At 30.3% G+C, this 12,211-nt stretch overlaps 3 protein-coding genes across 4 annotated transcripts; 2 read left to right on the forward strand and 1 right to left on the reverse strand.

Annotated features, from left to right (window-relative positions):
• Positions 1-2,166: 2,166 nt before the first annotated feature.
• On the reverse strand, positions 2,167-4,344 carry LOC137836379 (early nodulin-like protein 20). Of its 2 annotated transcripts, XM_068645109.2 has the most exons (3): positions 4,219-4,335; positions 3,899-4,070; positions 2,167-2,587 (listed from the first exon to the last, which is right to left on the reverse strand). In XM_068645109.2, exons 2-3 carry the CDS (start codon positions 4,062-4,064, stop codon positions 2,256-2,258), a joined length of 498 nt encoding a protein of 165 aa, XP_068501210.2. In that variant the 5' UTR covers positions 4,065-4,070; positions 4,219-4,335; the 3' UTR covers positions 2,167-2,255. The 2 variants fall into 2 exon arrangements, with proteins under 2 accessions (XP_068501210.2, XP_068501209.2); XM_068645108.2 differs by having other exon boundaries at positions 3,899-4,344.
• Positions 4,345-6,087: 1,743 nt separating this feature from the next.
• LOC137836935 (Hus1-like protein) lies at positions 6,088-7,779 on the forward strand. The gene is made up of 2 exons (XM_068645735.2): positions 6,088-6,695; positions 7,197-7,779. Exons 1-2 carry the CDS (start codon positions 6,177-6,179, stop codon positions 7,638-7,640), a joined length of 963 nt encoding a protein of 320 aa, XP_068501836.2. The 5' UTR covers positions 6,088-6,176; the 3' UTR covers positions 7,641-7,779.
• Positions 7,528-10,854, forward strand: LOC137836616 (F-box/FBD/LRR-repeat protein At4g26340). Its single transcript, XM_068645279.2, has 3 exons — positions 7,528-7,662; positions 9,852-10,050; positions 10,148-10,854. Coding segments are annotated over exons 1-3 (624 nt in total). The 5' UTR covers positions 7,528-7,660; the 3' UTR covers positions 10,571-10,854.
• The last annotated feature ends 1,357 nt before the right edge of the window (positions 10,855-12,211 follow it).

Below are 12,211 nucleotides of genomic sequence, written 5' to 3' on the forward strand. Positions count from 1 at the left end.
AGTTTTTAAATTTAATAATTTTCATTATAAAATGTCTTTTTCTCTTCTTTTTTTTAGGTTTAAATAAATAAATCTCAAAATTAGCTTTGTGTCTATTGAATTTTTTCATATTTTAAAATACACTTTTTATTACGAAATGCATTTATACAACTAAGTTCCAAAATATAAGTGTACCTGTGTGGATGACGGGGCTTGAGTAATGTTGATGATCCACGTTGATACACAATTTGATGTCGTGCTGGTAATCCTCTAGTTCTTCAAAGTTGTTCCTCTCTTGTGCGCGTTCCGCCGGTCAGCGGGGTACCTGCCATTGCACCGGTCAGCGGAGTACCTGCCATTGCACTCCAATGCTGAAATCAGTGCTAATGATTAGTCTGTTCTCTTAGGATATCAAAATCATACATTTCCCCCCTTTCAGAAGTCTTTTTTATAGGTTGACCTAGACCTCTTTCTATGTGAGCTAGATAGTTGATTGTCAAGGATGTGTAATGGTAAGTGATCTTCTGGTAGTGTGTAGTGGTTTCCTAATGTTATGGAAATGTGTTTGAACGTATTTGTTATTTAATATTATTTATTATTTATTAATATCTTCTATCGTTCGGTGTTTGTCTGAGCGGTACAATAAGTAATATATGCATAAATTTAAAATATAAAACTTCATTCCCGAATATATAAAATAATATTTTGGAATCACCATTTTTACAAAATTGAAAATAAAAATAGATTTTGAAATCATCGTCATTTTATAATAAAAAAGATAGTGTTTTGAATTATCATATAAACACTTAATTTTAAAGTGGTTATTTTGAAATGTAAAATAATAATCACAAGACGTATACCAATAGATTTGTTAAACCATAAACAATTTTATATAATTTTTCAAAACACGTCTTATGGAGTTTTTACTAATTAATTGCATTTTAGGTTTTTATTAACCTAACAACTTGAAAAAGAATTACGTAATTTAATGTTACAAGACTAAAAGATTAAAAAAACAAAATATAGAGAAACTAAAGCAATAAAATGAGTATATTGTAATAATAAAAAATGTCAAAACCATTTTTTCTCTCTTTTTATTTCTCTTTCTTCTATATTAACTTGAAAAAAATTTATGTATATACTAACAAAAATTCTCTTTTATTTTTTCTTGTTTCTCTTTTCTTACTATTGTTTCTTGGCACCATAAGGTATAATTATTATCCCTAAAACATTGTTATTTTACACTCTTTTTTCAAATGTAAAATAATGAAAAAGAGAAGAGTAACAAAATGGAAAAAATTTCTATGACAATGGCCTTTTTATATACATTCACTAGAAAATTGTTTTTCATGCTAAAATAATCTATTAAAATAATAAAAAAATAGAATATTTATAATAAAATAAGAATTTATGAAATGTAATTTGAATGTAAAGAGAAAATGAGAACATTAATTTAAATACTAATTTATAATTATGATGTGATATAATATAAATTTTAATTATTTAGTTTTTTAATTAAAATTATTTTTCTCTTCCATTATAAAAAAATCTCAATTTATCACTACTCTAAACTATATTATAAGGTATCATCGCTCTAAACTATATTATTAAAAAATATAATAAGGAAATATCAACAACTCAAATTAAAACAGGTCTCATCATTAAAAAAAATTATTAAATAAAAATTAATTTTAGAGACGAAAAATAATTAATTGTTATAATAATTAAATTAGAGATATTTTAAAAATTGAAAAAATTATTGATTTTTAAATTAATTTCTATTATTAATAAATAGTTTCTAAATTGATATCTAATTAGCTATCAAGATTTTAATTACAAATTATTTAGATTCTAAATTTGATAGAAAAACCTTAATTAATTAGATACTAATTTAAAAATTATTTATCAATAATAAAAACTAATTTAGCAAGTAATAATTTTTTTAGTCTTTAAAATAAAATCTAATTTAGTTCTTATTCAACTAATTATTTTTTTATATAAAATTAATTTTTATTTAATAATTTTCTATAATGCATAAATATTTTTATTATAAAAAGGTAATAAAATGATATGATAAAATCAGCAAGAAGATTAAGAAGATTACATAATACTTTTTATTATAAAAAAAGGTAATCAAATTATATGATAAAATCAGCATATAAGAAGATTAAAAGAAGATTAAGAAGATGAATAAGGTTTTTTTTTCTTTGCCATAACCAAATCAACCATCACCTACATGGGCTAGTTAGAATATAACATGAAGAAACCCTGAAAACCTAACATCTAATTACCAAGTTCACAAGATAAACCACATTAGCCACAATGATCCAAATGCAGGAACACATGAGTGAGGGCAAAAGAGAAGCAGAGAAAAACATGGATGGAGATGGTGCCAATGAAGGATGTTGTTGAACAGGCACAGCAACTTTCATGCCATGGAAACAGTGGCCTCCACCTGAGAGGTAGTAATAGGTCCTTCCCTCTGTCACCTGCACCACGTCACGTCCTCCTCTTGTCACGTTCGTTATGAACTCCCTGTCTATGCAGCTCTCATAGCTTGTCTTGTTCACCTCCAGAACATTGAAGTATCTTTTGTCAAACATGAACACTTCATGAAATTCATCACCATCAGATATATAACAACAAAATCAACTATATATGTCATGCATATAACAATATTTTTCTGAATCTTTTTGACTGTTCAAAAACATAAGTTTGGTGTTTCATGTGTTTTCGATACTGTCAATATAGTTTCGGATCACGAAGGAAAAAATCGTAACGAAACACTGATCTCCAAAGTTGATAATAACTGGTGATTCATGTGTATTTCGTTGCGGTGAATATAGTTTCAAATCGCGAGATGTCTTTTAAGGACAAAATCGTAACGGAGTACAACCTCAAAAGCAGAGAATGTCTAATACTTCGAATGTAGTGATTAACTATAATGATGTTGTCTCTCTGCCTTAATAGATTAAGAGAAAAATGTATTTAAACTGTCATTGATCTCGACTTCTAAGTGAGATGTGTGTATATTGGTCTTTCTAGAACGGAAAAACATGATTTATATTATATGTTTGCTATTTGCCAACATAAATAACAATACTATATATCCAAAATTTAAAGTACCTTTACTTCTATGAAGCTTCCAATTTGCTATTAGAATTTTGTCTGCCATTTCAGATCAATGTGAGTGATTTTGAGTTAAAGCTTGCATTCTCAACGTTTTGAAAGGAAGATTCTATTCTTTTACTTTTCTGTTGTGATCTTATGCTTCTCTTGACTATGCCTTTAGCTTTTTCTTTTTAGACTACTTTCAGTAATTAAGGTTAATTTGTTCCAAATACCCAGATATTTTATCTTATTTCTACCTCAAGAACTAATTAGCATGGTTAATTGCCACTTAATTAGCAAAGTTTTCTGAATTTAGCTAAAGGGTAAAAAGAGTGCCATGCTTTCTTTTTATTCTCTCTATTACAAATATGAGTACATAGTATCCTTGTTCAATACTCCAACTCACCTAATAATGATGTATTTATCATCACAAAACCACAAAAAGTTGAAAAATATTAGAAGATCCCACTGTTAAAGTTTTGAGAGAGACAACATTATTATTATTAATTATATCATAGCTATTTTGTAAAACAAGAAAAACACCATAATATTTTTAGTTCTGATATGGGTTTTTAATGTTTTCTCACTCACAGATAATCATCAAAAACATAAATGTTTCAGGATATAATTAATGACTTCATGTATGAAAATTGATCAATCTCAAAACCCTATACCTAAAGAGAAATGAATCATGGTTTTGGTTAAGAGAAATGAAGATAGAACAAATATGATGAAACTGAGTACATTTTGTTATTATGAATTCTGAAGAAGATGGAATCAAATGAAGAAACATAAAGAATGCACTTACTGAGCCAATCTCCAACATAGACATGTTCTTGTGCAGACCATTCAGTGTAGTTGACATCATGATTGATCCAACCTTTGGAGCCTCCCACCTTATGAAGCACCGGACTTCCCACCACCATCACCACTGACAACCACCCCATCACCGCCATACTCGCCGTCACCACCATCACACTCTTCCATATCATCATTGTTCAATCCAACAAACAACTCAGACAGACAAACAGATAAACAGACAGACAAACAGATGAACAGACAGATAAACAGATGAACAGACAGACACACAGAAAGATAGATGAATAAACTTGCTAAAAAAATCTTCACCTAGCTTGTTTTGTTCTCTTTAGAAACACAATTACACTTAAATAGTGTGGGGGCAATGAGAGATGAATGAAGCAGTGTTGTAAAAAGTGGTGCATATAAGAACAAGAACAGTCTCAGTGACAGCTGAAACCTAAAGTAAAGGTGTTTGGAATCAATGCATGTTATATATTCATGCATGATGTTGGGACAGTGTAGGATCCCATGGTTTTCTCTTTTTTTGCTTGGTTCATAGTGTTAACAAATGATTAACACACTTAATCTTGTCTTTTAATGCAATTTAAGGTAATAATAACTGTCAAATTAATAATAACTTCCTAATTAATAAGAATCATTAGGGTTTTTCATGCTTTGATGAGTAGGTTTCTGTGCAATCAGGCCTAACAATGCTTCCATTTTAAACCTAACTTTTGCTTATATATTTTGATGTTTTAATACAAATATATTTTAATTACTATTTAGTTTCTCTAGTTTAATTATCAATTAAAAATAATAATTATAACTTTTTACACTTTTACACTTTCAATTTTTTTTAAACAATACTACCCTTCACCTTTTTTAAAGTATATAATTGGAAATTTTTACATTAAAAGCATGAAAATTATTTTATTACATTAAACAATAAAGTAATCTTTGCTCTTTCAAATATTTTAATAAATTCTAAAGTTTTTCATAATGTTAATGCTATCATTACTGATTTTAATATTGAAAGAAATCAATGATACATTTGTGTATTTTTTTTAGGTTATAGATGACAATATTAAAATTACAAAAAGTTTATAAAAAGTGGCATGAAAGTTAATTGGAGAAAAAAAAATAACACTTTTTTTTATATAAAAAAAAACTGTCATTCATTAAAGGCGTCAAAATTAAAAAAAAAAATATTACTTTTTAACTGGAAATCAAAATACATAAGTTTATATATGTAATTTAATCAATATAATTTTAAAATTATTTTATTTTAGCAAAACTTTGTTCTTTATCTAGTTATAATACGATATATCATATAATTTTATTTTATTTTTAAATATGAATTTTTAATAGAAAATTGGTTTATATTTTAAAATATTTATAAGTGTTTATGTACTTCCATACCTTCTTGTGTCACCTTGTACTAAATCCAAAAATACATTTTATTCTTCTTGTTTCTTGTGCTACTCTCATACATAATTCAGAAGATGTTTTCAAATTTAGAAGTGTTTTTTAGATATATAAAATCTGGAATTCTTTTCTGGATTTGAGAGAAGTTTATGGATTGTGTAATCTGGATATATTCCGGATTACATAATCTAGAAGTTCATCACGCATTTAAACCAAATGCTTTTGAATTTTATAATCCGAAAGTTAATCTCATATTAAAAAAAAACTTTTGGATTAGATATAATTCATATGCTAATTATGAATGTAGAAAAAAACTTCGAGATTATATAATCCAAAATATTAAAGAAGAATACATAATCCAAAATATTAAAAAAATATTATTAGAATAAAAAACTTATGAGATAACAAAGTATTGGAATAAACCGTCAATATTATACATAAGGGCCCATAAAATATTAGGATCAATCTAGTAAAACAATTACTTCCTGCATTACAATTGCAGCCAATTTTAGTATAAAAAAACGAAAATGTCCTTAGAAAAAAAAGGGGTACATGTAACAATATATTCCGAACCCATCTCCAACATATGGTTCTGAATTTTTTTTCAGAACAAATGTTTTTTATTGTGGATTTTTTTATTCAGAAAATTTTGATTTTTTTTCAGATTTTTTTTCATATCACAATAATATCTTCTAAATTTATTTTTTTAAAATTTAAAACCATAATAGAATTATCACAAAAATAAAAATATTTGTTTATTCAGCAACATGTGCTAAAAGAGCGCCGAATTGAGTAAAATTTTTGCCACCAAAATCAAACTCAAAAAATTTGATCGTGTGTTCATTCAAATCGTTTGAGCCATGAAATTCAAGGCGTTCCTCACCGACAACGGCGTCAACCTCCTCGAGAAGCGCTTTCTCCCCGCCCTCGAGAAGACCGGAAAATCCTGCCACCTCTACCTCACGCGCGACCACGCGCTCTTCCTCCACAACCTCCTCAACGGCGACGGCGTCCACTCCGTCGCGCAGTTCCGCAAGGAGGCGCTCTTCCACGACTACCGCATCTCCAGCAACAACGACGACCGCATCGCCTTCGCCCTTGATCTCTCCCTCCTACTCCGCGCCCTCCGCAGCGCCGTCGCCGTCGCCTCCGAGTACTCCGCCTCCGCCTCCGCCGCCACGCGCCTCGAGATCAAGCTCGTCAAGAAACTCTCCCCGAACTCCACCCAGTCCATGCCGTTCCTGACGCTCGAAACGCGCGGTTATAAGTCCGCTGTGATTCAGGACATTCCCATCTCCAAACCCTTGTCGCGGGCGCAGGTCACCGAGCTTCAGAGCGCGCTCGAATCGGCGCAGGATCTCCCTCCCACACTCGTTCAGGTTCTTCCTCTTCCAATTTAATGTCTACAGTTTTATCGTGTTCTTTTATATGGACAAAATTGCAGACAAATGCTGGTTGTTACGGTCAAATTGCCATTGTATAACAGTTGTGAACACTACGAAAACCTTGACACTATAAATAAAATCAGGGTTTGGGACAGGTTTCTAAAACCTTTTGTATAAATTAGATTGTTTTTTTATTTACAACGTGTAATTTAAATTGAGATAGGAAGTTATTTGGAAATTAAAATTAATTTGTGGTTAAGAGAATCTTATATATTTTGTAAAGATAAGAGGAGATTAGTTTGAATTGGTAGAGAGAGATTCTTTTTTTTGGCAAGTTGCGGTAGTAATGCGTGAAATGAATCTCCTAGTGAGTTGTGTGACCAGAGAGTGTTGGAATGGCTCATGAGACAGTGTAGATGTGTTTGTGTGTACAGAGAAGATGAATCAATGGAAATTTGAGACTTTTTCACTCATTTAATTTCCACATCCATGCAGGTGCCTGATTTGAATCAATTGTTGAACTTGGTAGATCGGATGAAGCAGGTGGGCGATGTTGTGAATGTGTTCATAAGTAGGCATGGGGATTTGAGCGTGCAGGTTTCGACCACAGTGATCAGTCTGGGTGCTGAGTTTCGGAGACTGGTGGTGATTGGAGAGCAAACAAATGCCCCTTCTGAAGATCAAAATCTCAGTGCTCAGACACGATCGTCAAGGTCCATTTCAAGAGGAGATGGACAATCTGTGCAGGTGAGTGTGAAGCACTTCGCCAAGAGCCTCCAGTGTCACTTGGCCAGACCAGATTGTGCTTTCTACGGGATTGCTCCACAGGGCAGTTGCCTCACAGTGATATTTCAGTTCTTCATTCCAGGCTCTCGTGAGACTGATAAATCAATCAGCCTGCATTGCAGGCTTCCTGTTCTTGATCCTGGTTCTGGCTAAACACCAACACTCTTCCTGTTATGTAAGTTCCTTTTTTATAGGAATTGAGTTGTGAAAATGTTAAGTTGATTATAGTTTATAATGACTGTTTTGATAAGCTTTTAACTGGAATATATATTGAATTAACTTCTTGTATGTATGACAAAGTTTACACTATATGGTTGAATAATGTGGCAGATGTAAGGCTTAGAATATTGTCTTAGTTACCCTGATGTGAAGCATGGATGAAGGTAAGGGAGCAAATTAGGTTATTGAAGGTGTTCTTTTTTTCAGGCCAGTGATAATGTGAAATTCAAACAAAGTGCAAGCTAAAGAAATCAATAGGTATTTGCCTATATATATATGTGTGTGTGTATTTGCCTATATATATATATATATATGTGTGTGTGTGTCACTCCATAATAAAGACTTTAGGTCTTTGCATTTATACAGGTCATTACATTATCAGGTCTTTAGGTCTTTTTCATTTGGTGAAATTCTTGTGGGGTTTATTGTCCTAATTGTTTTAGCTCCCTAGAGAAGAGTGGATGGAAAAAGTGTATTGGAGAAGGTGTTGTGGACATTTCTCTGAACAAAATTGAAATTGATGAAATAAACAGATCAATATTTCTTGAATCTCATCTGTAATAATGTGTTTGGAGTGTTAACTTCAAGTGCATCAAAAGTTCAAAACAAAACCTGCCTGCTTTTATGAGTTGACAGTAATGCGTCAATATAACTTGGCTTCCTATAATTGAGGTACTTTAAGAATCACTTTAGGTTTTTTTTTTTACAAGAATGGTGTACTTTGCTCTCGTATTCACTAAAATGGGCAAAAAAAAAGAATTTTATTTTGATAATAGGTAAGTTGTGAATCAGCTCCATTGAGTTCGAACAATGGAAGTCGTGCTCGAGTGGCACAATTTGTGAATTAGAATTTTTTACAAAGTTGTGTACCCAGACCTTCACTTTCGAATGTCATCAGTTTTAAATGACATGTTAAATTTGAGCACATCTAAGATGGAGAGTTTGAAACTCTTTATAATCACACCACCAATTATTTAGTTTAATTATGTAGTACATAGGTTCTTGACATTGAATTTGGAAAGTGATTACTTCTTGAATATCAAACTTTAATTTTTTCTCTACATGACACATCAAACTTTAGTTCATTTTTTAGTAGTAATAAAATTATGATATTGACTACGAACATCTAACATGCATTTTATCTTAGTCTCTTATTTAACAAATTAAGATTTGGTTTTTGAAATTTCAAAAGTTGTTTTCACAATAACATCTAATATGCATTCCACATTTTATGAAATCAATTTGGCAAATGAAATGAATAGAATGTTGAACATGACAAAAAGAGTGATATTTGCGTAATCTTTTTTTTTATCCTTGTTTTTTTTTATGGAGTTAAAATGATGTCTATAATTCTTGTCATGCATATTTTCATTCACTTTCAATTTTTAAAAAAAATAAAATTTGGTATTCAAATTAAATTAACACTTAAAATGAAATCTATGATTGGAACTCAACCAACTTTTACTCAAACTTTTTCTTTCACTTCCCAAGGTGTAGGTTTCTCATGGCATGGCATGCACATCAATTTCAATTGCAATTTGATACGTTGGGTGGTGAGTTATTTCTGAAAGAAACTGAAGCAACATTATGCATATTTTGGATTCTTAACCATGGTCTCATAGTTATATCTTTTTTTCAATCAAAATTAATTTTAAAAACAAAATATAATTTAAATTAAATGTTATTTTATAGACTAAAAAAGTTATTAATATCAATTTAAAGTAATTTTATTATTAATAAATAATTCTTAAATTAATATCTAATTAACTAGTAACAAAAAATTAATTTCTATTTAATAATTATTTTATAATATTTTCAAATAAAATAAAAAAATTCTTGAATTGTAAAAATATAAAAATCATTATATTAATTTTTTTTGTCTTAGTTATCAAATGAAGTATTAATAAAAATATCAACTTACCTATTTCAGTAAAAGTTGTGTAAAAAGATACTAAAAGAAATCTAAGCCAATATAAATATATACATTTTTTTACCTGTCAAAAAAAATATTAATAAAAATGCAGTGCCATCTGTGGTGTTTATCTGCAAAACTCTTGTGGTTCTCAAGTTGACCTTCGTAACACCGAAAAATAATTTTTTATTTGATTTGCCCTTGCTTAAAATCTTGCATTTGAATTTTATTAGGTTGTCAGATTTTGTAGTAGATCTTCGTCCACAGTTCCTTTCTGGGAGTCCTAATCTCGAGTACTTGAAAGTCACGGATGCAGTTTCTAGTAACGTAGAAGAATTCCACAGTTTGCCCAAGTTGGTCAAGGCTAAAATCTATACATCTGATGTTCCATTGGAAATTATTAAGAACGTTAAAGTGTTTGTGACAGATAAGGTAATGCTTGTAAAATTTGTTTCTTATTAACTTTCTATTTTTAAGTGAAAAAATGTGATTTATGATGTTTTGATATTATTTTTTGTATCTCTTGCAGATATATAAACGAGACCTGGTTTGTGATTTTCAGAATTTAGTTCAACTTGAGTTTACCACATGGGAGTTTAGTGAGGGATGGCTTCACGTTTTGGAAGTGTTGAGACATTGTCCAAAGCTTCAAACTCTTGTCATTCATATTGATGGCGATGAAGAAGAACCAGTTTTGCCATACCCACTTACGGTTCCTACATGCATTTCGTTGCAGCTTAAATCCTGTTGTCTTAAAGATTACAGAGGTTCTGCATTTGAGTTTCAATTTGCGGAATATATTATGCTGAATGCAAATTATTTACGGACCATGAAATTCTGCATTCACAGTGATGAATATGATCTTGTGAGAAGACATGCTATGATAAGAGATTTATCCTCATGCAGTAAGACTTCAGATAGTTGTACACTATCATTTGAAAAGTCAATTTGAAAAGTTAATGTTACTTGTGCACACAAAACTCTGGAAGCAGTGAGTAAAAGGCATTGGAGGTTTGTATCAGATGCAGTGAATAGCTATAAATAGAGGTTCTTATGGGAAAGGTGAAGGGAGTGTGTAAGTAAGGCAAATGACTACAATCGGTTGAATTTGTTTGAAACTATAAGGTTCTCTATAGTGCTGCTATATATGCAGGTTAGCTGTTATGTTTTGGTTTTACAAGTTCTGCAGTTTCTTAGAGATCCTGATGGATGTTTTTTTAATCTGTATAAGGGACACTTCATAGTGTCTCTTTAATTCATGATAAAAAAATTCATAATGAAAGTTTTTGTCTACTATTACTCAATTATAAACAACTGAATTTTACTAATATTCTCAAATTGGAATTAGAATATATCTTACAATGGTGATTTAAGTGTTTAATGTAAATCTTGTGAGGCTGTTAAAATGTGGAATTTAGCAAAATATTAGGGTTTACGGAGGAGGAGGCTTTTATTGGAAATATTAGAGAGATAGAAGAGAGAGATACAAATTGTAATCAGGATATGGAATATAGAAGGGGATGATAATGGTATCATATGATAATTTTATGTTTTAAGGGTAGGAAATTGCTTCTTCCCTCCAATCAATTTTTACTAACACTCACCGAAAATTTTAAAATCTGAATCATAAATCATAAATCTTTTTTACATTTAGACATTTGCTTCCAGATGCCAATATTTGGAAGTGATTTTTATACATTTTGAATTTTGAAATCTGAATGATTATTTTCATATTTCATTTAAGTTTCTGGATGGTCATATTCAAAAGCGAGTTATGAGTTCTGAATTTTTATATCTATCCAGAACTCATTTATGTTTGCTTACGGATCTTGACATTCAGAATGTCATTTATGTTGTCCATATAAGGTTTCGGATAATAAAATTTGGAAGTAACATATTAGTTCTAGATCTGTATATCCAGAACTTTGTAATTTGACTTGCAGATATGAATATCAAAAAATTTAAATCATTAAAAACAAAATCTAACATTTCATATGTTTTGTGTAAATCTGAATGGTGCAGGAGAATGAGGCTTAATTGTAGAGGTCTAGGTGGGCCATAAAAACACTGTTGAAGAGAAGGTAGACAAAAATTGAAAACATGAACAATACTTTTTGCCTAAAATTGTGGGGCCATAACGATATATGCAATTTTCAGAAACATGCTGAACACGAATCTTATGCGTATGGAACACGAATAGCTGTAGAATAGAAAAATTGTACATGGGCAATTAAGAAGAATTATCCCATAACCATGGTTAACGTGTATTCATCATGTATAACGTCTCAAAAGAATTTAATGTGGGAAGATTTAATCAAATGCGTGCAAGATGATACAAATAAAGTGTGGTGCGTTGTAGGTGACTTTGATGTTATAAGAAAACAAGATAAGAGAATTGGTATATCACTAAACAGATCAAACAGAAAGGAAATGGAAGAGTTTAATGAGTTTATAAGAAAATCTGGGCTCTATGATATTTCCATGATAAAAAATATATATTGACAATCTATATTTTTTATACAATCATATTACAATTTGTAATACTATTATTTTAATATTTTTTTATATCATTTAATTACAAATTTATCTTTTA

Source organism: Phaseolus vulgaris, chromosome 4, assembly GCF_051622355.1.
Source record: "Phaseolus vulgaris cultivar YP4 chromosome 4, ASM5162235v1, whole genome shotgun sequence".
Classification (NCBI taxonomy): Eukaryota; Viridiplantae; Streptophyta; class Magnoliopsida; order Fabales; family Fabaceae; genus Phaseolus; species Phaseolus vulgaris.

Excerpts from the sequence above, each read along its gene's own strand:
- LOC137836379 (XM_068645108.2), bottom strand. The coding sequence starts at position 4,085 with ATGATGATATGGAAGAGTGTGATGGTGGTGACGGCGAGTATGGCGGTG. Across the intron at positions 2,588-3,898 it reads CTATGTTGGAGATTGGCTCA|TGTTCATGTTTGACAAAAGA; the intron begins GTAAGTGCATTC and ends AATTTCATGAAG.
- LOC137836935 (XM_068645735.2), top strand. The coding sequence starts at position 6,177 with ATGAAATTCAAGGCGTTCCTCACCGACAACGGCGTCAACCTCCTCGAG. Across the intron at positions 6,696-7,196 it reads TCCCTCCCACACTCGTTCAG|GTGCCTGATTTGAATCAATT; the intron begins GTTCTTCCTCTT and ends ACATCCATGCAG.
- LOC137836616 (XM_068645279.2), top strand. Across the intron at positions 10,051-10,147 it reads AAGTGTTTGTGACAGATAAG|ATATATAAACGAGACCTGGT; the intron begins GTAATGCTTGTA and ends TATCTCTTGCAG.